The 27407-nt window shown below is 36.8% G+C and overlaps 1 protein-coding gene across 7 annotated transcripts in view; it reads right to left on the bottom strand.

The window, feature by feature from the left end:
• The window catches only part of BBX (BBX high mobility group box domain containing), a 282646-nt gene that overhangs the window by 71375 nt on the left and 183864 nt on the right, over nt 1–27407 (bottom strand). For all 7 annotated transcript variants that reach the window (XM_042999122.1, XM_042999121.1, XM_042999123.1 and 4 more), the window contains 3 exons: nt 25821–26060; nt 13777–13972; nt 5817–5884 (listed from right to left, as the gene is read on the bottom strand). In XM_042999122.1, coding sequence (XP_042855056.1) covers nt 5817–5884; nt 13777–13972; nt 25821–26060 — 504 coding nt within the window. The remainder of the gene's footprint in view (nt 1–5816; nt 5885–13776; nt 13973–25820; nt 26061–27407) is intronic.

Below are 27407 nucleotides of genomic sequence, written 5' to 3'. Positions count from 1 at the left end.
CATTCCTGAAATACCCCTGTAAAGGTCCAGCACAGGACACCACAGCAGAAGTGGCCTGAGCGAAGGTCAGGTGGGTGGGGGGGCTGAAGGCCCCGTATCCTGCATGAAGCCAGTCCTCCTGGGTTCAGATCTCAGTTCTGCACTTCAAGTTGCACAACTCTGAGCAGGTTATTTAGCCCTTCTGCTTCCACTTCCTCATTTAATGGTTTAATATTTACTTGTGAAGCAAGACTTAACTCACAGGATTGTTGTGAAGATCAAGAGTTACTCTTAAGTAATGCATTTAAGAACAGTACCGGGAATGAAGGAAGTGCTCAGTAAGTGATAGTTTTGTAACTACTCTGCAAGCAAGGAGTCCTGCAGTTTAAATCCTATCTTTGCTCCTATCTCAGTTGTTTGAAGTCTTCTGATGAATCAAGACTTAAACATAGAATACAATGAGAAAAAAAATTTTTTTTAAGAATTTTATTATAGAGTTTATAATAAAGAATATAACTAAATATAATCAAGAGCTATAATGCATTAACACTGGCAGAGCAATTATCAGGAACGAGAGGAATCAAATCTGGCTCAACAAATCAGGAAGGGCTCCTTGGAGGAAGTGAGAGATTGATATTACAAACATGAAGCAAAATCTATTGAATATTTTCAAAGTTCAATCATATAGAAATTTGGATAAACTGTTTTACTTTTGAACAGGCAGATGGTGATCAAAAAAATCACTCAGATTTCCTCTGAAGCCAGAAATACCATGTGAAGAATAAGCCCCTGTATCTTTTTATATCATTAGTTCCATGAGGGCAGAGACTTGTGTCTGGGTTTGTTTCCTGATGTGACTGGCACAAAGTAAGCATAGGCAAATAACTGTCATAGGAATGAATGTGTGCAAAGATGGCACACAGTTCCTACACTGTTCAATTCTTACGTGTGACCTGTACAGTCCCTTCATAATGGGGGTGTACCATCATTTGCTAGCATCTCCTCCACTAACTTCCATGCTAACTCAGCTACTCTGCTGAAGTCATACTTCCTACACAGTGTTTCTTCCCAGGTATTAAAAAGTTGTCTCCTTCTTGAGCACCTAGTGATAGAGAGTAAATTACAACTGCACTTTCCTACAAGTTTTCAATGGACAAAGAACTGCATGTGTGCATGCGTATATGCATGCGCTGTTGGTAACGCACACAACATCCTGTAGGAGCGATGCACGACATAACTTAAACTTTCAAGTTAAGTATGAAAGGCCTAGAATAACATAGGGTGATAATATTAGGGGCCTGCAGTAATGCTTTTCAGGCGTTTTCAGAGTTAAAACTACCTTACAGGTTTTATTTCATTAATCTTCATAGATGTCTTGAGGGTTAGAGGTAAGTGGGTATTATTATTAGTTCCATTTTACAGGATGGAAGGCAAAGAAAAAAGTGGCTTGATCAGAACTTTACACTTCTAACAAAAGAACTAGGCTTTCTAAAATCACAGAGCTAGGGGCGCCTGGGTGGCTCAGTCGGTTGAGGCTCCGACTCTTGATTTCAGGTCATGATTTCACGGTTCTTAGGACTGAGCCCCGCATAGATCTCTGTGCTGGCAGCCTGGAGCCTGCTTGGGATTCTCTCTCTCCCTCTCTCTCTCTGCCCCTTCCCAGTTCACGCACCCGCTCTCTCTCAAAATAAATAAACATTTTTTTTAAATAAAATAAAATCACAGACCTAAAATCTAATACATTTCCCACACATTTGAAAGTCTGCCTGGGGTTAAGTGTCTGACTTCGGCTCAGGTCATGATCTTACCAATTGTAGGTTGGAGCCCCAGTCCGGCTCTGTGCTGACAGCTCAGAGCCTGGAGTCTGCTTCAGATTCTGTCTCCTTCTCTCTCTGCCCCTCCCCCACTCACGCTCTGTCTCTCAAAAATGAATAAATGTTAAAAAAAAAAGTCTGCCTTCAGTTACAACTAAAAAGATAATGATGCCTTCAAACCTTTTTATCAGCTATGATTATCGTGCCTCACTTTTAAAATTTTCCATTACTCCCCAAACTATCCCTTCTGTTCTAGTTAAGATGACTTTCTGACTTTTTGGCGCTGACTTAGGTCCAATACTGAGTGTTGTCTTTTCCAATACTAATCCAAGCTGTTCTATATATAATGTGTTGACTAACAGTCCCTTTCACACTCTCTGAAATGCAGCACTCTCTGCCTTTATTTTGTAATTTAATTCAGCTTTGCATTTTTATTAAAGTAACAAATATAAAAAAGCATAGAAGATTTTTAGTCCTGGAGATCACTTCTACAAACTCTAGATCAAATAATCATTATAAACTTTATTTATTGCATTTTCATCTTTAGATAATAACTCCCTGATATAAAATGTAAGGGTTTAACTCTCTTTATGTAACTGCCTTCTCTTTAGCTCTTCCCAGAGTCTGATGTGAATGTTACTTTTTTTAAAATGTTAATTTTATTTTGAGAGAGAGAGAGGAAGACACAGTATCCGAAGAAGGCTCCAGAGCCTGATGTGAGGTTCGAACACAAGAACCCGAGATCATGACCTGAGTGGAAGTCAGATGCTTAACTGACTGAGCCACCCAGGTGCTCCTAATGTGAATGTTACTTTGATGTTGAACAGATGGGCTCCTCTGCAGCCTATCTTTGTAGGCCTATTTTCAGCTGATCATTATAATTGTGTTTTATTGCTAAAACAACTTGGGTTTGGTTTCTGATTTAAATATGTTTGCTTAAATCTCATATTCACTGGTACCATCCTTTTCCGTTTCCTTCCCTCTTACAGGATTATTTCCTAATGAGACTTCTATGCTTACATTTCACTGGATCTCAACGCAGACAAGCTTAGTCCGGCATTCTGAGCCACGGGTCACTCCTTAGTGTCTTTCCTGTTAATATATCTATTTTCTTTCCTCATCCATAAATTAATGACAAACACTTAAAAAAGTTACTTAATGCATTTCAATGTGCTCTGGATATAAAGGAAGTAGAGAGCTAATCATTTATGTGAAAAATAACTGTAAATACAAATTTCATCCCTTTTACTTGTCAGAAAAGTTACCACAATTGAAACTGCAGAAGAAAGCCTGCCTCAATCACAGCAGCATGTAAAAATGTATACTTCAGAATGCAACAAACTTATTCTGGCAAATTCAGAGTTAATCAGGAGATTCAGGAAAAAGAGAAAATTCAAACATTTTCTTTGTCATTATTTCCCCACTGATATCTCAAGAACCTATAATTTCTCTCTAAAACTCTAAGACTACTTCAGATAGATGTAGAAAATATTATAGGCCAAAGAAGCTTTTAATCTGGAATTTTATTACTTCAGATATTGGAAGATATTCAGATATATCATTTACATCTGAAAAATTATTATTTACAAGAAGCCTCGATACCTTCTAAAATTATTTTTTTAAAAACGACTATTAGTATATTAAAATTTCCACATTTAAAAATATAGACTTTTGAGGATTTTTTCTATGTAGTTAGGTTTCAGGATAATGAACAAAGGAAACTCTCCTCCCTCTAAGAATAATATTTCAGAATAAGAATTCTGTCATGCCATTTTAAAAAGCCAATATGATTAGACTTTTCCTGTGGCAGAATTTTTGTAAAATGTCACTTTATTTGACTGGTCGTACCTCATAGTGTAAACAGACATCACAGTAATTGTTCCAAATGTCAGCAGTGTGAAATTTCTGGAACTCTCTCCTTATCTCATTATCCTGATAATTTTCTTAGGAAAATGTAAGTACATATTTACTATATTTGTCTTACGGTCATCATCTGTCTATGTACATAGAGTTGTATATACATAGAGCCCCTAAAGTTGTACAACCACATTTGTATATCTGGAATAAGACTAGTCTTTGCACAGAAAATAGGTGCTAAATGGAGTACACTGATATATTGGATAGGAACTCTCAGAATGAATCATATTTAGACATAGGTTAATTTTGTACAATACTCACTGCTTAATTGTTTCAGTATCTCAAGACTAGTTTCAATAATGACCTAAATATATCTCTGAGATGAGAAGTAGGAAAAATGAAGAAGGAGCTGTATTCTTAGAAGTGGTTCTTAAAGACCTAACTGCTGGCAACTTCCTCCCAAGGAGCACGGATTCCCTTCTCCTACATGGTTCACTTCTTCAAGTAATTTACCTTTTTAAATTTGTTTAGCTTGAGAATTCTCAAAATAGCTCCCATTCCTCAGAAATAAAAGGTTGACCAATGCACTGTTTAAATTACTTGTGTCAAAAATCTGCTCTTCTTAAAAGGGAGGAGAACTTCTCACTGAGAAGAGCCCAAGAGGTAAACTTTAATCAAAAGTGGGGGGGGGGGGAAGGGAGGAAGCAGTCTTTACTATTTTTATCTATCTGTAAGTTCTATGGATGGATGTTTATTTATTTAAACATGTTCCTGAGAGTTAGAAAGAATGGTAACAGAAGTTGGAAGAAAACATCATTATAGTATAGTCTGTTAGAAAAGGTGATGCCAACTTTAACAATACAGCACATTCTTGGGAATCATGAGTCATACTGTCTTGAAAGGTCAAGTGTGCATTAGTATTCCAAAATTCAGCTTGGGATTCATGCTTGGGATACTCTACACCTAAGTGAGAGTCAGTCTGGTTCCTATTAGGTAGCAGCCATGTGTCAGAAAGGGAAATGACTTCCTGAGAATTCTAGTGTGTCAGGAAGTAAAAACATGCTGAATAACAAGTATGTAAAGGCACAAAGTGACATGTCAATTTTTTTCAGCTAGAGATTAGTACCACGTAAGTAACTACCAGAATACCAGTTTACATATTCTTTTGCTACACTGAATTGAATGGAATCAAAATAATTATGTTAAACTGAATATACGGTCACCAACTATGGATCACAAATGTAAACAACACATAATAATGGCCTTTGTGATATAAGTATCTTACATGGTATCTTCTAAAACCACTATCTGAATGAGTCCACTGTATGGCATACTGGTAACTTTTTAAAAAAGTAGAAAATACATGTATCTGCAGTAGAATGAGATGCCTGCTATGTTGCTGTAAATAGCGATTCTGGTTGGGCTTGAAAAATCTCCATCTCAAGTAGCTGACGTAGGTAAAACAATATGACCTGCAGGTTAATTTGTCTGGCCTCTGTTAAATGGCCCTGGAAAAGCAAGAAATTTCACAAATGCAAACTATGCATGCTTAACTGCTACTACCTGCCCATCAAAACCATACCTAAAAATGTTTTGTAAAAGCAGTCCAGAAACTGCAAGAAAATAAGAGATCATAAAACCAAGGTCATGAGGGCCTGGGTCCTTTTTGTTTTCCATTTTAAAGAATAAAGCAATCTTGGAGTGCCATGTTTCATACACAGGAGTCTGGATTTATTCAGGTACCAGAGAGATTGACAATTAAACCCTCATTTTTTCACTAGCAAGTCTACATGAGAACATCACAAAAAACAGGGTATGTTATGAGTAGATGGAATGAGTCCTAGGACCTGCCCTACAGACCATGACACAATCATGGCGGATGCTAACATTCGGTATATTCCGTTTCTTTCTCTCAGGTTCACAGAACCTCAAAAATCTGCACCTGACTTGTTTGTGTCCTCTTGGACTTATTTATACCACTACTGTTATACTCAAGGCGCAATACAAAGCACAAATAGATCTTGACAAAAAGAAAAGAAAAAGAGAAGTAAAGTTTGCTTATGAGCTATAAACAGTGAAACTAAAAAACATTGTGAACAGAATACAGATGTCTGTGTTTTCAAGCCCCAGCGTGAGCAGAGCGGTCAGGGATGAGGACCACCTTACCTCTGATGTTCCAAGAGCATGTTCTCCAGCTAAAAGTAGCATGCTCAGGCCTCCCATCTGAGTAGGATCTAAAAAAGTCAACAAGAAATAAATCATCAATCCACAAGCATGAGGTACATACAATCCACAGAGTCGAAAGGGAATACTAACAAAGACTCAATCCAACAGAACCATATATAACTTTTTATAGAAAACTTTCAAAACTCTTTATATAGCAATAACCTAGCATATATGTGCTTAAGTATGTACTCATACTTTTGTGAGCCTTTTAAATTCAACTGTTGTCCCACCATTCCAACATAACCTGTTCTTCAGTTCCATAGCTGTTTAGAATATGAATTATCTTCTCATGTGATGTTTCGTGCCTTATTGAATGGGGAATTTAGATGGATTAAAAAAAACAAACCAAAAGAGTACTTATACTTAATGTCTACGAAGTTTGATATTGTCATTCTCAAACTGTTATTTCTACCATGTAAAATTAGGGCTGATACAAAAACCAGACTATATGAGAAACTACAGAACAGAGACAAATTTTATAAATGGGCCTTCCAAAATCTACTAGTGGGCTTCGTTGAAATAATCTTTCTCTAAAACTTTCAAAAACAAATTTACACTAGATAATTATGTATTTTTGATATTTTAAATCTTAGGAGTATAGTCAGGACCTTCTTTGAAATACTTTTAAGATTTTAAATGAATCCTTTTTATATTAGTGAAGGTCTTTATTCTCTTCCTTCAATAACCAACGGAAACAAAAGGACAAAATAAAAACAGCAATGTGGTAGATCTACAATCCAGAGGTATAATTAAACAAGTTTTTTTTTTTTTTTTTTTTTTTTAAGTAGACCTCATGCCCCATGCAAAGCCCAACGTGGGGCTTAAACTCATGACATCAAGACCTGAGCTACAATCAAGAATCAGATGCCCAACGAACGGACAGAGCCACCCAGGCGCCCCTAAACAAGTAAAGGATTAAAAACAGTAACAGACCTATATCCTTTAAGATTATCTTAAATGAATTAAGTTTTAGATCTGCAATGAAATAACATATATTACAGTGCCTAACTCAGTGCCTGTCCTAGTGCATATAGGTCCTAAATAAATACGGTTTTATTTTTAGGAATCTCTCCTAAATTAAAAATGAGAATCAGAAGCGCCTGGGTGGCTCAGTTGGTTAAGCCTCCAACTCTTGATTTCGGCTCAGGTCATGACCTCAAGAGTTGTGAGATCAAGTCCCACACTGGGCTTCATGCTAAGCATGGAGCCTCCTTGAGATTATTTCTCTTTGCCCCTCCCCCTAAAAAATAAACAATTTTTTTTTTTTTAAAGAGAATCAGGCATACTCTTGCGTGAAGACACTGAGGTGTTTTTCTTTTCTGTTTAAAGATATGACCTTAAGTATATTCTTGTATACAATCTGTCTTACTCATGAAGCAACTCTGACCACATCTTGTATACAAATTTTTTTAAAAATTGAAAAAATAATCTGAGGTTATTAAAAAAAAAAAAAGAAAAAGAAAAAGGTTATCACAGGGGAAAACAGGCCACCAAATGATCAGGTGGTCTAGAAATAGCTCAGTGTTGGAAAGTAGCCACACAGGAAGATACACATACAGAAAACACAGGAACTCTAGCTTTTATGATGAAACAAGGCACTTTGCTGTTGTTTTAAGATTCCACTTTTAATTAAATGTTGAGTTTAAGAACTACTGTGCTTTGTTAAAATAGACACTTAAATCTGTTTAAAATTAAAATAAGGAGGGGGAAATAAATTTAAAAGAAAGTAAAATTTTAATTTGGTTCTTTAGGGCAGCTAAATGCTTTTACAGCTGTCATTCTAGGGATCAGGAGGACTGGATGATTGCTTTCTAATAGAAATAAAAATGTTTTAGTTCAAATATAAAGTAAAATAGGAACATGCTCACCTGACGATTTATTTCAGTTATGTACCAATGTAACTTTGCTGTACAGATAATAAAACACAGACCAAAAAACTGCCATCATCCTTTACATTAATTTACACTTACATAATGTTATCTAGAACATCAAAAATATACAGATAGCATGCTTTCCCTTTACCAACAAGGCCTGTACTCAATTAAATTCTATAGCACTTTCCCTTCTTGGAAATCATACATCTAGCTGCTTTGGGATTATTGAAAATAGCAAAATCTCATGTGACAAGGACTAATGGAAAAACAGAAGAGGCTCCATGTTGAGGAAAAGCTTAAATTGTCCTTTAAAGACCCTGTAAGGATCCCTCAGATTCAAACAGCTAGGCACCATGTTTAAAAAAAAAAAAATTTAATGTTTATTTATTTTTGAGAGAGAGAGAGAAAGAGAGAGAGAGAGAGAGAGAGAGAGAGAGAGAGAGAGAGAGACAGAATTCAAAGCAGGGTCCAGGCTCTGAGCTGTCAGCACAGAGCCCGATGGGGGCCTGAACCCACGAACCATTGAGATCATGACCTGAGCCGAAGTCGGACACTTAACCGACTGAGCCACCCAGGCAGCCCTAGGCACCATGTTTTAATTAAAGGCAAACCTATTTGCTTTCATTGTGTTGTGAGAGATACCACTGGAAATATCACAACAGTGTTATCCACTATACATACACCATCTCAACAAGGCCATGACCATGGGTTACCAACATATGTCACAGACCCTCACAGAATGACACAAACTCAAGAAGGTGTTTTCTTTCCTTATTTTACTTTAAAAGAACATTGTTTTTGTAAAGCTGACCTGTAAAAATCTTGGTTGATGTCTAGGTCTCAGACAGTTCGATTTGTAGGTATGAAAGGCAGATAAATAAACTGTCAAAAATGGTATAAAAAACAGACATCTTTCATAGTTTTCGAAGGTTTCATAGCTTTATCTACAATTATTATTGGTTTGTGAAGAGCCATTGTATGAAAAACACCTACTGTTGTTGATTTAGAACTGGGAGCAAAAGCTGTGGAAGACAAACGATAATTAAAGGAATTCCGTTGCCAGCCAATCATCCATATAGTCTTTTATGATCCTGATGATAAAATGTTTTATTATGAAACACTGCAACTGATATAATCTGGAAAGTCCACAGGGCTCACCAAGACTGCTGGAAGGAGAACGAAACTACAGTTGTACAATGACAGCTAAAAGTAAGAGCCCTGCATTTTGATTCTTCTGGGATACATAGGAGGATCATTTTGGTGGTTTACCTAGAATTATACCATAGACACCTACATGACAACTACCTGAAGATTTTGTTTCCTCAGGATGCTATTATGTCAGACTGCATTTCTCCCCCCCCCCTTTTTTTTTAATGTTTATTTATTTTTGAGAGCGAGAGACAGAGCATGACCACGGGAGGGGCAGAGAGAGAGGGAGACACAGAATCTGAAGCAGGCTCCAGGCTCTGAGCTGTCAGCACAGAGCCCGACACAGGGCTCGAACCCACGAACCGTGAGATCATGACCTGAGCCAAAGTTGGATGCCTAACCAACTGAGCCACCCAGGTGCCCATCAGACTGCATTTTTTAGTGTTCATATATGACAACACCACATGCTTTGTTACACTATGAATCACACACTGAATCACTAAGTTTTTCTTTTATTTTTTAAGGATCCTGCATACACTTTTCCCTTAGTGGGTGCACCAATTTACAACAGTGCACAAGGGTTCCCTTTTCTCTACCTGTTCATCAGCACTTGTTCTTGCTGGTCTTTCTGATGATGTTCATTCTAAGAAGCTGAGGTGGTATCTCATTGTGGCTTTTTAATTTGCATTTTCCTATTGATTAGTGATGTTGAGTGTCTTTTGAAGTACCTAGTTGGTCATTTGTACATCTTCTTTGGATCAATGTCTATTCAGGTCCTCTACCCACTTTTTACTTGGGTTTTGTTTCTGTTTTTTACTACTGACTTGTAGGAATTACTTACAGATTTTTGGATATTTGGATTTTTTATTTTGTTGCTTGTGCTTTAGGTGTCACATCCAAAAGAGACCATTACCAAGACCTATGTCAAGGAGCTTTATTCCTATGTTTTCTTCTAGGATTTCCATAGTCTCAAATTTCATATTTAAGTCTTTAATCCATTTCAAGTTAATTTTTTATGGTTTAAGATATGGGTCCAGTTTCATTTATTTTTCCATGTGAATATCCAATTACTCCAGCACCATTTATTGAAAAGACGATCTTTTTTCCATTTAGTATTCTTGGTTCCCTTGTCAGATATTGGTTGACTGTGTAAGTTTGGGTTTACTTATGGGACCCTGATTCCCTTCCATTGGTCTATATGTCTGTTTTTATGTCTTAATGACTATGGGTTTATAGCTTGAAATCAAAAAGTATGAGGCCCCCTCCTTTGTTCTCATTTCTCAGGATTTCTTCGGCTATTCAGGGTCTTTTGTGGCTCCATATAAATTGTAGGGGTGTCCTTTCTATTTCTGTAAAAACTGCCATTGGAATCTTGGTAGGGATTTCTTTATAGATGGCTTTCGGCTGTATTGTTTTAACAATATTAATTCTTTCAATCCATAAACGCAGAAAACCTTTCCATTTATTTGTGTCTTCTTCAATTTCTTTCATCAGTTTCTTGTAGTTTTTGAAGATCTTTTACCTACTTAAATTTATTATCATTTTATTGTTTTAACGCTATTGTAAATAGGATTGATTTAGTCCTTTTTCAGAATATCTGTTGTTAGTGTATAGAAACACTACTTATTTTTATATGTTAACCTCGTATCCTGCAACTTTACTGAATTCGTTGATTAGATCCAATAGTTTCTTGGTTAAGTCTTTAGGATTTTCCAAATATTAAGTCATGTCATCTGCAAACAGAAAATTTTACTTTTTTTTTCAAAACTTTTTTTTTCTTTATTTCTTCTTCTTGCCTACTGCTCTAGCTAGCACTTCTAGTATGATGATGAATAAGAGTGATGAGTAGACACAGTTGTCTTATTCCTGACCTTAAAGGAAAAGCTTCCAGCCTTTCACTATTATGAGGCACCTGTGGGCTTTCTCTATATGGCCTTTATCATGTTAAGATACCTTTCTTCTGTGACTAATTTGTTAAGAGTGTTTATTATGAATGGATGTTGGATTTCGTCAAGTGCTTTTTCTGGTCACATAGGTGTTGAACTATCCCTGCATCCCCAGGATAAATCCCACTTGATCATAGTGAATGATCTTTTTAATGTGCTGCTGGATTCAGTTTGCTAGTATTTTGAGAATTTTTGAATCTATTATTTGTCAGGAATATTGGTTTGTAGTTTTCTTTCCTAGTAGTGTCCCTTTCTGATTTTGGTATCAGAATAATGCTGGCTATCATAAAATGAGTTTGGGAATTGTCCCTCCTCTTTGATATTTTTGGGAGAGTTTGAGAAGAACTAGTGTTAATTCTTTAAATGTTTGGTAAAATTTACCAGGTAAGCCATCTGATCCTGGGCTTTCCTTCATTGGGAAATTTTTTATTACTAACTCAATCTCCTTACTCATAATTGGTCTATTAAGATTTTCTATTTTTTCCTAATTCAGTGCTGGTACGTTGTAGGTTTCTAAACATTTCTCCATTTCTCCTAGGTTGTCCAGTTTGTTGGCATATAGTTGTTCATAGTAGCCTCTACTGATCCTTTGTATTTCTGTGGTATCAGTTGCAATGTCTTTTTCATTTATAATTTTTTAAATTTGAGTCTTTTATATTTTTTCTGTGGTTAGTCTGGCTATAGGTTTATTTTTTCAAAGAACGAACTCTTAGTCTCATTAACTTTTTCTCTTGTTTTTCTGTTCTCTATTTCATTTATTTATGATCAAATCTGTCTTATTTCCCTTTTTCCACTAGCCTGAGCTCTGTTTTTCTTTCTCTAGTTTCTTAAGGCACAGAGTTAGGTTGTTCTGGGGATCTTTCTTGCTTCTTAATGTGGGCATTTGTTGCTATAAACTTCTCACTTAGAACTGCAAATTCTGCAGTGTTAGGTCTCCATTTTTCGTTCGTCTCAAGAAACTTTTTTATTTCTCCTTTAATTTCTTCTTTGATCCATCGATTGTTCTATAGACTGTTGTTTAATTTTCATGAGTTTTTCAATTTTCCAGCTTTCCTCTTGCTTTTGATTTCTAGTTTCATGCCATTGTGGTCAGAAGACATTTGGTATGGTTTTAATTTTCTTGAATTCGCTAAGACTTGTTCTGTGGCAACACATGGTCTATTGTAGAAAATGTTCCATGTTTACATAGAAACAACCTACGTGTCCACTGATGGATGAATGAATAAAGAAGATGCGATTTAATATACACGTATATACACAATGATATATTATTCTGCCATAAAAAATGAGGGAATCCTACCATTTGTGAAGAAATGGATGCACACTGAAGGCATTATGCTAAGTGACATAAGTCAAAGAAAGATAAATGCTGTATGATCCTAGTTATATGTGGAATCTTAAAAAAAAGAAAATCACAAAGAAATCAGACTTGTGATTGGCAGAGAAACAGCGTGGAGGAAGGAAGAATTGGAGGAAAGGTGGTCACAGGTTTCCAATTACAAGATAAGAAAGTACTATGGATATAATGTACAACATTATACGTACAGCTGACACTGCTATATGACATACAGGAAAGTTGTTAAGAGAGTTAATTCTAAGAGTTCTAATCACAAGGAGAAATTTTTTCCCTCTTTTCCCTTTTCTTTTTTTATCCTATCTATAGGAGGAGATAGATGTTAGCTGAACCTACTGTAATCATTTCACAATATATGTAAATCAAACCATCAGTCTGTAGGTCTTAAACTTATACATTAATGTAGGTCAATTATTGGTCAATAAAACTGGATTAAAAAACTGGATTAAAAAGGTGTTAATCCCAATATTGCTCATCCTGCTTTCCCAGGTTCCCCATACTGTAAATGGTTCATGCTCTCATTTTGAAGAAAATTTGTTTATAATGAATAATGAAATAGGAACCATATAGCTCTATACCAACTTCATAGTTTCCACCCTGCTCAATCTCCCAACTTCATCCTGGAAAATTTCTCTCTTGATTACTGCACTGCAACAGCCAGGGAAGACAGAGCCATGTGCAGAATGAATGTAAGTACTTTATTTCATGGTAATAAATGCTCTAGCATTCCTTACCACCCAAAGAGTATTAAAGGCCCCATAACAAATGGGGCCATCTGGAAGTTTTCATTTGCCTGGGTCATACAGGAATGGGGACAGAAGGGGGATGGCGGGTAGAATGGGAATTCCCTCTAAGAAACAGTTGTCAGATTCATCTCAGACTTGTGATGGAACTGTTCATATTCTTGCCCTTGAGGTTTCAGATCCTCAAATGATCAACATTAATTATGGCTTTATAAGAACCCATGATAACTAAGATACTTACTAGGATAGCTAATAGTGTATATGTATGTTTAAGCTACTTTGTTACATTATAAAATGCCCTGACCTCTTAATCTCCACCTTGTGGTCTGCCTTTCCATAATGTCAATGCCAGAAATTCACATATATGTATGACTCTACTACTTGGTTCACACTTCCTTTAGTTATACATACACATTCTATGTATATCATGTTCCAAAACTTTCAGATATGCTATATTTGCAATGCTGCACACTGGTTATAAATTTTACTTCCTTCTCTCTCTTTCTCTCTGTAGATTATTTATTAAAAGTACTACCTAAATGTATTGCCTTATCCTTAAAAAAACAAAAACAAAAACAAAAAACAGGTAGAGGAGCACCTGGGTGGCTCCATCAGTTGGGTGTCTGACTCTTGATTACAGCTGAGGTCACGATCCCACAGTTTGTGGAATTGGGCCCTATGGTGGGCTCTGTGCTGACAGCACAGAGACTGCTGGGATTCTCTCTCTCTCTCCCTCTGCCCTTCTCCCTTGCTTGAGCTCTCTCCCTAAAAAAGAAAGAAAGGAAAAAAAAAAAAAAAGAACAGGTAGAAGATAGAAATAATGTCTAAACTCACCAGCCATTCCAAAGTTTAGCTGAGGCATTTCTTCGGTCTTTGCTTTCTTGGGGCTTGGCAAATCTCTTGAAGACTCAGATGGGAAGGCCCACAGTTTCTTTCGTGGATTAACAGTGGGTGTTGGGGATTTCACAGGCTTGTTTGTGGTAGGACACCATTTATAGCCAGGATTCGCTTTCATAAATGCATCTTTATACTATAAATAAAGAACAGATAAGATTTTAATTAATATATAGATTGAAAGTTTTAACAGACTTCATATCTCATCCCCCCTCCCCCATTACAAAATGAAGGAAAAATTACTTTCAATAACTTCTGTGGTTTTACTTATTGAATGGCAATCTCAGCATGCATTTAACTACTAGAAAGTTCATTTGTGGAAGAAGGGTACAGAGGCAGCACATTTGTTTCTTTCGACCCACATTTTTTTTTAAGCATCCAAAAAGCTGTCTTACCATGATTAAGAGGGAGTTATTTGTAAGGTAAAGACTGAAACATCAGAGTTCAAACCCTAGCACTATGTGACCAAAGAAGCAGAACATACCTCTCTGGGTCTCACCCTTAAGTTTCCATAAATTGAGAACAATATCACCAATATGTAGGGTTATTGTAAACAAGGGTGGGCAGCATGGCACCAACTTCAAAGTGGGTATCAGGTACACATTACAAACTGTAAGTCAATACCAGAGCCAGAAACCAGATTCTATTCACTGCTTAATTTGGTAAGTATGGCAAAAATTAAATCTGTGCTTTGACATACGGGTAAGGTAAATACAGGCACACTTAACAGAGCAAAGTGACCAGTTTGGGGATAAACAAGCTGAGATCAAGAGTGGGAGAAGGGGAACAAGGTAGGGAAAACTGATGTATAACTTTTTAGTTATTTGAAGACGCTGGGCCATGTAGAGGAAAGAGCACAAGCATACCTCAAAGATACTGTGGGTTTGCTTCCAGACTACCACAATAAAGGGAGTGTCCCAATAGAGCCAGTTGAATGGATTTTTTGGTTTCCCAATGTGTATAAAGGTTATGTTTACACTATACTATAGTCTATTAGGTGTACAGTAGCATTATTTTAAAAAATAATATATATTTTTTCACGTTTATTATTTTTGAGAGAGAGAGAGCAGGGGAGGGGCAGAGAGAGAGGGAGACAGAGGATCTGAAGTGGGCTCTGAGCTGACAGGAGAGAGCCTGAGGTGGGCTTGAATTCACAAACTGTGAGACCATGACCTGAGTCCAAGCTGGACGCTTAACCAACTGAGCTGCCCAGGTGCCCCCCCTCCTTTCTTTTAATAGATAGAGAAAGAGCAAGCAGGGGAGAGGGGCAGAGGGAGAGAGACAGAGAGACAGAGACAGAGAGCGAGAGAGTGAGTGTGTGTTATGGAGGCTCAATGCTCAGCATGGAGCCCAATGTGGGACTTGATCCCACGACGCTGGGATCATGACTTGAGCTGAAATCAGGAGTCAGAAGCTCAACCGACAGAGCTACCCAGGCTCCTCAACAATGAAGTATCTTAATTAAAAGTACTTTGTTGCTAAGAAATGCTAACCATCATCTGAGCTTTCAGCAAGCTGTAATCAATCACTGATCACAGATCACCACAACACACATAATAATGAAGAAGTTTGAAATATTGCAAGAATTACCAAAAGGTGGCAGAGACATGAAGTGAGCAAATGCTGTTGGAAAAAAAGGTGCCGACAGTCTTGCTGTAAAGAGCAATGCCATAAAACGTCATTTGGTAAAAAATGAAATATGTGTGAAGTATCAGCATAGTAGGATTTCGACTGCAAGTGTGAGCAGGCTAAGAGCTGCGATGTGTGGTGTTGCAGTTAATCCATCAGACTCTATGTCTTGGAGGTTTCAACCTTTACTGACAATATCCTCCCTCCCTCCCTTCCCCTTTACTTTTCTGTGACTGCCTCCTATAACTCTCCCAACTCTGATGCTTCTTTCCCCTTGTGTGACCATAGAACTAAATGAAATACATTCATTGCTATTCATTATATAGTGCTAAAAGTCATATCAACTAATAAAAATGTATTTTACATGTATTCAATTATATGTGACTAACTGCTGGAAACTTTACTAAATCAATACAACTGCTACAATCCCATAAGCTTGTCTTTTGAAATGGTCACACCATATGTAAAGTAAACTAATTTAGTATGCACTCCCAACAGCTTTTTATTTAACCCAACAGGAAAAATGGTTCTTTTATCCTTGGTATAAGAAAGCGTATATAATCCAAATAACCTTTTTCTATCTTTTCACTTTAAATCATATGAACAAAAACTGTACTGTAGGTAATACAATGTAAGTGTTCGTATGTTAATAATCAGTGGTTTAGAATTATCCCCAAATTACCTTAAGTCAAGTTTTCTGAATAAACTTTCTTTTTTTAAACTTAAAAGCTGTACATTTGCACATTGATACATGCGTACATGCAGAAGGAAGGCAGACACAAAATAATGGAAAAATACAGTTCCACGTTTCTAACAAAAATAATTAAAATAGGATGCAAGGCGAAAGAAACTAGAATTTACCACCAACAGCAGAATAGATTTGGAGGAATCAAATGTGATCTGAGAGACACCCTACTCTACTGCACTCACCTGCATGGGGGATTCACATTTTAGGCTGAGGCAGACAAATAGCCTTGCCTCCCATCTGAAGGTGGAAAGTGACAAATGGTAGGGTGAGGTGCAAATGGAAGTAGCAGACACATGCATCATTACTGTGTCCAAGTAAAAGGCACATGGGCTGGGTTTGTCAGATGAACAGTCATCTGGACAAAGGTCACCACTCTATAAAATGACAAAAGACTTTCAAACAAATTAACACATTTGCCATGAGGGAAAAAAAAATGTAGTTTTTAAAGAAGAAAGTCCCAGTTGTGACAAATGCTGGACTAGATGACAGACACTGGTTAAAAGCATGAATTAAAGTCTCTGCCTTCAAACTGTTTACAATCCACAATTAGTCACACAAACATACTATTTCTTTTTACATGTGGTTTGTAAGCATTCCCCTGGTTCAAGCATGAAAAATGATTCTTCAAAGGATCTGTAAAAGGGGAAGTGCCTATGGGTTGAAGAACAGAAGGCAAGAGAAAGGCATGGAGCATGTGGGGTTTTATGGAAAATGGTAACTGAGAATTCACTAGGAGGGTCAATACTCTGGTAACACCATATTAAGCTTGCAGATACTTGATGTAAATGAGCAGTAACAAGACAACATTCATTAGCTCAATCAGAAATATATTGAGCAAAAGCATTAAGAATGTGGGAGACAGAGAAAAGAACACACATTCCTTGTCTTTAGGAATTTAAAGCTTACATGGAGATGCCATAAATTCATGTAAAGACACACTTGAACACCAAATAAAGGCAGAGGCAGAAAGAGCCTTGGGGTATGAGGATGTCTGTCCTTGGAACTGGGCACCTCATCAATCACTTGCTCTGATTCAACTATAAGAAACAACAGAAAGGCTTAATCATTTGTTGTGGTGAGGTTATCAAGAAAGGGATTACAGACAAGGTTGAGTAATGGCAAAATGAAGGAAGACTGTATACAGTATGAAGCAAACAGCTGAGTGAAACTTTGCCTTCTGGTCAACTCCGTGACAAAAATCCATCATTACAGGATTTAAAGGGTCAAAGAGATACGCCCCATCCATCTGGATCTTTGGGACAGAGTTCTTCATGCTGGGCATGAGAGGGAAACCTGTTTTCATCCAAGAACATCAATCACACAGGCTATTGGTCTAATCTCGCAGATAACTAACCTCTTGCTAAAATACCGATTTTCAAAAATTTCCCATTAAAATAAAAATTCACATCATGGCTTCCAATTTTTTTCTTTAAATTTCCAGTTGATTAGATAACCTAAGTGCATCTACTTTACAGACAGTTTATTATTTATACATGATGCTCAGCAAATGCGGGCTCTCTTCTCTCTGACCCCAACCACCACAACACTGTATTAGCAGTAATAACAAATCACTGTTATTCAGAGTGGTATTAAATACATACCCTTTGTCATGGTATTTTGCCAACTTCATATATGACAATGACATTATCATATACCAAAAAACAATACTCTATGTTAATATTTTAAAAATTGGGTCACAACATTAACTATTTTTCTGGATCATTTATAAGAAAGGAAATTTGACCCTAAAAAGCACCTTAATGTTAATGAAAACTGTACTAACTGTTCTCCAATTATTTGTTTTTAATGGTGGTTGGGGGAGGTGCCATCTAAAATCCAGTAATATTTCTAGCTATTATTGCAGTCTAGATTTTCTTCAGCACAGTGAAAAGAGAATGGCAACCTTGGTGAGGTCCAGGAATAAAGAATCCTGTAAATGTCTATACAAATAAAGACAGCTGAGAGGCACCTGGGTGGCTCAGTGGTTTGAGGGTCTGACTCTTGATTTCGGCTCAGGTCATGATCTCACAGTTCATGGGATTGAGCCCCACTTGAGGCTCAGGGCTGACAGTGCGGAACCTACTTGGGATATTCTCTCTCTCTCTCTCTCTCTCTCTGCTTCTCTACCCGCCCCCCCCCCCCCAAATAAACAAACAAACAAATAACAAACACAGCTGATTCTGGTGCAAATATGAGAAATACTACTATGATAAAAAAACAAAACAAAACAAAAAACAAACAAAAACAACAAACAAAAACAAACCTACCAGAACTGTGGAGATAAAAATTATCTGATTTTTTAAAAAAGAGATAGAACATATTTTTTATTTTATAACACTGCAGGGGTCTAAGTGACCCCCAGCATAATAAATTTTGAAATAGTTGTATCTCTTCAAGGGGGCAGCAGAAATCACATTACCCAAGGGTGGAAGAGGGAAGGGAGATACTTGAGAAGTGGCACCAATCTGTACAGTCTTAGTTCCAGGAGTTCTAACTCTAAAATTGTTCACTTAGGGGCACCTGGGTGGCTCAGTCGGTTAAGCGGCCAACTTCAGCTCAGGTCATGATCGCACGGTCCGTGAGTTTGAGCCCGGCGTCGGGCTCTGTGCTGACAGCTCAGAGCCTGGAGCCTGTTTCAGATTCTGTGTCTCCCTCTCTCTGACCTTCCCCCGTTCATGCTCTGTCTCTCTGTCTCAAAAATAAATAAACGTTAAAAAAAAAATTTACAAAATTGTTCACTTAGATAATAAAACTCAACAGCACTATGTGACCTGAATTATTTTTACTAGGTATTTTTAATAGGGAGAAAACTAGACTATATTATGTGACAGAACACTGAATTAAGTTTATGGTTTTGACAGAATAAAAATATTTTAAGTCATACATTAACCTGTAAGACTTTCATGATAAAGCCACTCCAATAAAAATTATATACGTCAAAAAGTGACTTGAATAAGTGACCAGGGAATTGTTTGGTTCTACTATAGGGTTATAAAGGAAAAACTGAGTTGGCTGTGGATATGGTTACCTAAATTGGCTGTAAAGATTATCATGGCAAGATTAGTTCATTTTCATATATAAATTTTTAAAAGGACTACTTTACTCCAATGTAGGTAAATCAGGGGAAAAGTAAATTTAACTAGCACAAATTTCAGAATTTCTTTTAAAATATAATTTTTTTAGGGACAGCTGGGTGGCTCAGTAGGTTAAGTGTCTGACTCTTGACCTTGGCTCAGGTCATGATCTCCTGGTTCATGAGATTGAGCCCTGCGTCAGGCGTGCTTGGGATTCTCTCTCTCTCCCTCTCAGTCTCTGCCCTTCCCCTGCTTATGTTCCTCCCCACCTCTGGAAATAAATAAATAAACTTTTAAAATAAGTGAATTAAATAAAATAAATGAATTAATTAAAGTAATTTTGTTAATTTTTAAAAAGTAGATAGGGATCTGGGTAAATAAAACATTATTTGATTTCTGAAAATGTATTACTAAATTCATACATTAACTAATTTGAATTGTAAAATGTGTGTTTTCTTCTAAAATATGTGCTCACTAAGGCATACTAATTTAGATTTTCTCTTTACAAAATAATTTGCAGCATGAATTTGTAATTTTTCAAACAGTACAAAAATTAATTTTTATCCACATCCCTTGAATGATCATCAATTTCAAAGTAATCAAGAGTTACTATAGTAACATCTTACAGGATATTGGAGTATTAGGTCCCTCCATCAATCTAAAAATTAATATCTGAAACCAATACCAAAATGAGTTCTAAGAGACTCAGTTTAAATTCTCAATATATCACTTGCTGTGGGATCTATTTTTTGTCACTAGTCATGGGTTCCTTATAAAGTCCTTATAATTTTATTTGATTTGAATATTTAACTGTTAGTGTTTACTAACTAAAAGGACTGATATTTCCAAAATCAAGTAGTTACCTCACTTTACACATCTATCTGGTTAGAGGCTATCAATCACACTGAATAGTATCTGCAAGTTGAGCAAATGATGTAATTAGTTTTGTTGGTTCTTGTGTTTCAGCTTTGTGTTTTAGTAGGCTTTCATTGTGTTAACATGCCCTGATAAAAATAGTAAATAATTACTTTGTAAAGAAGTATCAAATACAGACAAACTTAAGTTTTCTTATCAGGAATAAAAACTATACTACCATTTTAGAGGTGCCTGGATGGCTCAGTGGGTTAAGCATCTGACTCTTGGTTTTGGCTCAGGTCACAATATCACAGTTTGTGGGTGAACCCCCACATTGGGCTCTATGCTGACAGTGTGGAGCCTGCTTGGGATTCTCTCTCTCTCTCTCTCTCTCTCTCTCTCTCTCTCTCTCTCTCTCTGCTCCTCCCTCAGTTGTGCATTTTCTCTCTCTCTCTCAAAATAAATAAACTTAAAACAAAAAACTACCATTTATAGCATTTTAAGCTCTACAACAGAATGCTTGTATGTACACGCTTTATTTGCATTTTACTCAACTCTATGAGGGCAGGCATCTTTATTGACCTTTTACAGAGCTGGAAACTCAGAAAGGTCTGAGAAGGGAGAAAGCCAAGTATGAGAGCTCAAGCTCTATTACTACTAACTTGCATCCTTGGATAAATCACATAACTGTTCTGGATCTCAGTGTCATCTTTAGCTTCTGCAAACAACCCCCCCCCCCACCCCCGCAAAAAAACAAAAAAAAAACCCCAAAAACACCTACCTTCTGGGATTATTCTAAGTTAAATATTTATAAAAGAACTCTGGGAAGAATAAAGCAATATTCAAAAGTTGATTATTATCATTTCAAAAATAAACATTTAAATATTTTTTTCTAATGCAGTGAGAAAGTCCTGATATCTGGAATATAGGAATGACAAAGGTCTCAGAAACAAGGCCTATTGTGAAGCATGGAGTCCCGCGTCTTTGGTTTAATTACCCACATCCCCCAAAAGTAGTGGGGACCCTAATTACTCAGAAAATCCCCTATAAAATAAGTCATTTCATTAGACATAGCCAAAAATGACTGGCACAGAGGACAGGAATGTCAATTGGCCGCTGAGGGTGGACCCAAAAGCTTTCTCATGGAAAAGCAAAGAGGAAATTCAAAAGAAGAGTTAAGAATTATTTAATACACACGGGCACCGGGGAGGCTTAGTCAGTTAAGTGGCTGGACTCTTGATCTCAGCTCAGGTCATGATCTCACAGTTCCTGAGATTGAGCCCTAAGGTGGGCTTCATGCTGACAGCGAGGAGCCTGCTTGGGATTCTCTCTCTCCCTCTCCCTCTTGCCACACGCTCTCTCTCTCTCTCTCTCTCTCAATATAAATAAATAAACTTAAAAAAAAAGAATCATTTAACATATGGAGAAAAATGTGACTGTAACTTAACTGTTCACATAGGTCTCACCAAATTACAAATTATAAAGTAATTGTTGTTTGGGATAAATGTGTTGAATTTTCAAAAAAATTCAAAAGGCATTCTGAATGCTTTAAGTAAGGACACATATAAACAAAATTTTAAATAAAGTTCCCAGGATAAATATATAAGATAAAGTGTTTAAGGGAACAGCAAAGTTTCATCCCCCTGGAAATCACTTATGTGTAACACCAGTTTCTCAAGGATGCTGGAAAAATGAGGTTCCACTCTAGTTTAGTAGTATGCAAGGTGCCACAGTATGCTTCTAAGAATTCAGACACTGTGATGTACATGATATGTGATAGTAAACAAAAATTCTCTCCACAGTTATAATGTATGAGAAAATCAGAGTCTACCTTCTTTGGAGAAGAATCCATTTCTAATAAAGCCAAGCAAGCGAATAAGTAGGTTAGTTTTATCTTAAATATGAAGCAAGAACTAATTGCTAAAAACTCCATGGAGTTTTATAGTGACGAGAATCTTTGCTAGAGTACCGATGGCAACAGATACCAACATTTACAAAAGGCTATTATAGTTTACCTTCACGTTGCATTTTATTGCATTTAATTCCATCACTGTTTTATTGACATACAACTGAACCTTCAAACTTGTCAGCCTGGTCTCATGCTTTTTGTCTTTACATCATCATTTCCTGTTAGTTACACATATTCTAAGCTCAGGGGTAAAACAACCTTTCTTGTTCCTGAAACTGTTCTTACTATCCCACATCTGCTTTTATCCCTGCCTTTCTCTCTGAATCCTATACTAAATCCTACGACAGATTCCATCAATTCCATAAAGCCTTTTCTGAAATATCCCTACTGCCCCCAGCACAAGCAGACTTTTCCCATTACAACTGTGACATTTTATTACTCCCATTGTTTTAAGTTTATTTATTTTGAGAGAGACAGAGATAGTACGAATGGAGAAGGGGCAGACAGAGAGAAAGAGAGAGAGAGAATTCCAAGCAGGCTCTGTGCTATCAGCAGGGCTCGAACACACAAACCACAAGACCATGACCTAAGATGAAACCAAGAGTCAGATGCTTAACCAATTGAGCCCATGCACTCTATTGTTACCATTTTTTGCCATAATTACTCAAACCTCTTATCTCATAGGCATCTAAGTGAGCAAGATATATGAAGAGTATGGGAGTCAAACAGTCAAGAGTATCCCAGCACCACAGTGCATGACTGATGAAGATATTAACTCCCAAGAGCCTTAGATCCCTGCTCTGAAGAATGGGGAAAATCATTACTGACTTAACAGGTTTGTGCTTATGTAAAACATCAAGCTTGGAATGAACCAATTAATCAATAAATGCATGCATTTTGCCTCATGCCCCTGATCCTACAAAAAAGAAGGGATGGGGTATTACAAAGTCACTCAAAACTATTTTTAACTTTCCAGATCCTCTCCTCTTCTTTGCACTGACTCTGCTCTTCCTGAAGGTCTAGTATGCAATCTTCTAAAATGAATGTAAATTAATTAATTATGATCATTAGTTTAAGTGACAAGTGGAAGGTTCCAGCAATTCTTTGGGAAAAAATGCAGACTTGTAGTTCTGTATTTGTAAGAGTATGGACATAAAGATGTGAAAAGGAAAAGGAAGGCTGTTTCTGTGTCCCTAACAAGCAGTCAGTCACACAGTTAGAGCTTGGGAGCATCCACAACACTGTACCATCATGCACACTGCTGAATTGAAGAAAACAACCCAGGTTATACCCTTAAGATAGTATTTTTTAAAATTACTTATAACCAGTTATTGCTCTAATGAGATTCATCAGAGAACATGAAACCCTCATTCAACCCTCCCCCCGCCCTTTTTTTTTTCAACAATGCAAACTAGTACCGGGCAGTAATTCAAGAAACTGAAAACAAATCCCACAATGGGTATTTCCTCTCACCAGATGCACTAAAATAGAAGATAATCAGGAGCAAGAAAAGCGTCAGAGAAAGTTTTAACAGATAAAAAAAATAAACTCTCCAAAGCTGTATTACTTACTAATCACTTCTGTTTTAAAAATATATCCCTTTTTAAGTATTCACATTCACACAAAAACTATACTGATAGAATATGTCTTCTTCCTTTAGAGAACACACTTAAAATTTGGTGTTTAAAATGAAGAGGTTACACATATGAAACTTTTAAAAATGCCTGCCTGGGAGTGAGGGCCTTGAGGAACGGAGACCTTATTCGTCACTAGCAACCACCACAAGACCTGGTATACTCAAGTCACTCGATAAGCTTTTGTTGCTTAAGCTGACATTGCAGTTAAGGCTGCAATATTAACACACAAAAAAGCACCAGCACAATTACGTGCACTTTAATGTAATTTCAAAACCATTTAGCAAATAAATTGAAACAAGTCAGTATCACTTATGGCTAGAAACCAATTATATAATAATTCGGAAAGTAGCTGAACCTTCCACACTTTTAACTACAAATGAGAGCAGTTCGTAAGAGCAACTGGAAACGAGGCAAATTGCAAGGTGGAAGATCCACCCCCACCTGTAGTAGATTGCAGGAGGCCACCCTAACAGATTTCATTACAGTGCCACCAGGACAAATATTGTGAACCTAAGTAAGTAATTAGCAAGAGATTTCCTGTATGAAAATAATACTTCCTCCTCTTAAAAGTGGCCACCTATTGGGTTTGTAAATTAGCGGTACTTAAGAAAAGGCAAACAATATACTTAGGATAGGCTGCATGTTATCAAAAAACAGCAATCCAAAAACAAACTCAAGTGTTTAATTATAGGAAGCTAATGCGGTTCCCTATGAGGTTTTAGATAATTGTTTATTTTACCATATAAACATGACTATAAAAAAATCTAAGGCCATTTACTGGGAAAGTGCTACTGTTAATTACTGTTATACTAGCTGAAATCTACTGAAACATTTAAAATCATGTGGGCTACTGGAATTGATTTTAATTTTCCAGGTGCCCCACATAGTTGAAATCCTGTCTTTAACAACAGCCAATTGACAAAGTCTGTGCCATCATTAATTACATAACAACTATGCTAATCATATACTCTGGATTCAAATATCCTTTAACATTGCATAAGAAATATTTATGTTACATGTTAGCCTGATAAACAACTCAATAAAACCACAGCAATTGGAAGAATTATTTTCCCACATACTGAGATGTCTAATAAAATGTGTCACTTGAAACTCTGTATTTTTGTCCCCTGCTGGTTCAACTTTTCATAGAACTTAACCAAATGTTTGGGTGGCAGGGGTTTTCATGAATCAAGATTGTTAGCAAGCTACAAGGTTGAAGGAACAATGTGAGAATTACTCCTTTCAAGTTTAACCTAACAACCATATTGCTTTGCTTTTCCTTCACTTGCTAAATCCATTACATAATACATTTAAAAAGCATGATGAATTCACATTAATTTCAGAGTAATTTAACAACAGACTGGTATACAGTTTTTGAAGGAATTTAGTCACTGATAGGGTTTCAGAATTGATTAATGTCCCACCTCTCGAAACAGCCTTCCTGCATGGAAGTGTTTCTGTGTATACAGTGTTTACATGCCTGCACATACCACAATTTATCATGTTTCACTGCCGTGCATTCCTTTACTGGTTTTAAATATGCATGCTGCAATACCTACAGAACAGAAATAAGTCAAAGGCACAATAATGGTGCTTATTACAAAAAAAGGAGGTGGAAAGGATATAAATTGGTGTCCAATTTCCTCATTCTAAGAACATTAAAAAAAAAAAGGGGGCTGAGACCCAGAAATTGACTTAGATACTGTCACAAGGTTATTTAGCATTAGGACTAGATCAAGACTTTTTCCCATGACACAACTAGAGTAACCTAAGATTATTATCTTTACCATGGGCATTCTGAGAGCAGAAGCTGGGTTCCTAGAAAAAAAAATTTTAAACCCATCATTCATAATAAATAAATTACCATTCATAAAAATCAACCCTCTACATCAATCCGTGAAGTATATGCAATGAAAAAACTTGGTAATTAATTGTTCTTGGCACCTCCACCAGCATTTGCAAGGTGGACTTGGAATTCAGGAATAGGAAAAAAGCTCTTATGTTTTCACTGAACACTTGCTTCAGGATTCACCTTTGTGCTGCTAGACCTTCAGCAGAGACTCCACATTTGCTGACAGGGGTATGGGATTGGTTGCTCACAGCCACCATTAAACCTTGTCATTGTAACCTACCTCCTTGGCCATGTCTGTGTATTTCTGCTTTTCCTTTGGATCTAGAACAGCCCACCAATCAGCCAGTATCTTGGTAGCACCTCGGTTATCAAGCCGGGGGTGTTCCTGTCGTACAAGGGAGCGATGACGTTTGCAAAATAAGAGAAATGCATTCATTGGTCTCCGGGCTCGCTGTTCTGGTGATTCATCATCAGTCTCACCAACATCTTGCTCTAGGCCATCGGCCCCAAGAAGTTGAACCTATTACCAACCAAAACAAAAGCCAGATGTTTAACACATCCTGGACAATTTTGCTTTAACAATCAGTTTGGCTTTCAAATTGTATTTTTTTACCTTCATTTAAACAACTTACAAATTGGAAAAAAATTAATCACCAACCACTATTAGTGGTTGATAACCAACTTACAATGCCTTCTGCTTAGTTTCTATAGCAACCTGTGCATGTCTCTATTACAGAATATATCATGTTATAATTGCTAACATTTTCCCCCTCACTAAACAGTGAACTCTTTGAGGACAAAAGTTATTTACCTGTACAACCACGGCATCTAGTTCAATGGCTGGTACAACATCAGTACCTAACTAATAAATAAATAAATAAACTCAATAAATAAATAAACTCATGCTGTGATATATGCGTCTCAAGATTAACAACAACATTTACACACACACAAAAATATATGAATATTAGTTGTTTCTCCTGTTTGGAAAGTGCTTTTCTACAGCTAATAATGTGAAAGTGTTTAACATAAAAGTAGGTAATAAAAATGTAATGTATGCACATCACAAGTGGAGCCTCCTATTGTAAAAATCAAAATAGACATTTAACATTATTTGAAGGAGGAACTATGTAGTAAATTTTCAAGCCTGTAAATATCATTTAGTGAAATGCTATGATGACAGGAGTAAATTCACTTGGGCTTAAACCTTCAAAATAGATTCTGAATCCCCCCTTTTCCTCAGCATTTCATTCAATTCCCGGTCTTCAAGGACTTCCACAAAGCTCTGATCCCGCCCATCCCATCTGTGTAACTGTCATTCCCACTGCCTGAGCCTATGGCCTAGTCTTTCTGCTTCCTTTTTTTTTTTTTTTTTAATTTTTAAAAATGCTTATTATTTTTGAGAGAGAGACAGACAGAGAGAGAGAACAAGTTGGGTAGGGGAAGAGAGAAGGGGGGGGCAGGGGATCCAAAGCAGGCTCTGCACTGACAGCAGCCAGACTAATTTGGGGCTCAAACTCATGAACCATGAGTTTGTGACCTGAACCGAAGTTGGACACTCAACAGACTGAGCCATGCAAGTGCCCCAGGCCTAGTCTTTCTGCTTCTAATCTCTTTCGGTACTTCTTGCACATGGCTGCAGATACCTCTGATCACAGAACCTTAGAATATATTAGGACTGTTAAATATCTTCTAAGGCTAAAATATGATTCTATGAGATTTCTTGAAAACAGTACAACCACAAACAGAAGTCCAGAAGGCTTACTAAAGCTATGTCTTTAATTTCCTGTTTCATAGTTAAAATCAAGAAGGACTAAGGTAGTTGTTAATCTGCATCATATAGTAGAGCATTACTTCTTCAATTTGA

Source organism: Panthera tigris, chromosome C2, assembly GCF_018350195.1.
Source record: "Panthera tigris isolate Pti1 chromosome C2, P.tigris_Pti1_mat1.1, whole genome shotgun sequence".
Taxonomy (NCBI): domain Eukaryota; kingdom Metazoa; phylum Chordata; class Mammalia; order Carnivora; family Felidae; genus Panthera; species Panthera tigris.
The sequence above is the reverse complement of the archived record's forward strand: the minus strand, read 5'-3'. Positions and strand labels throughout refer to the sequence as shown.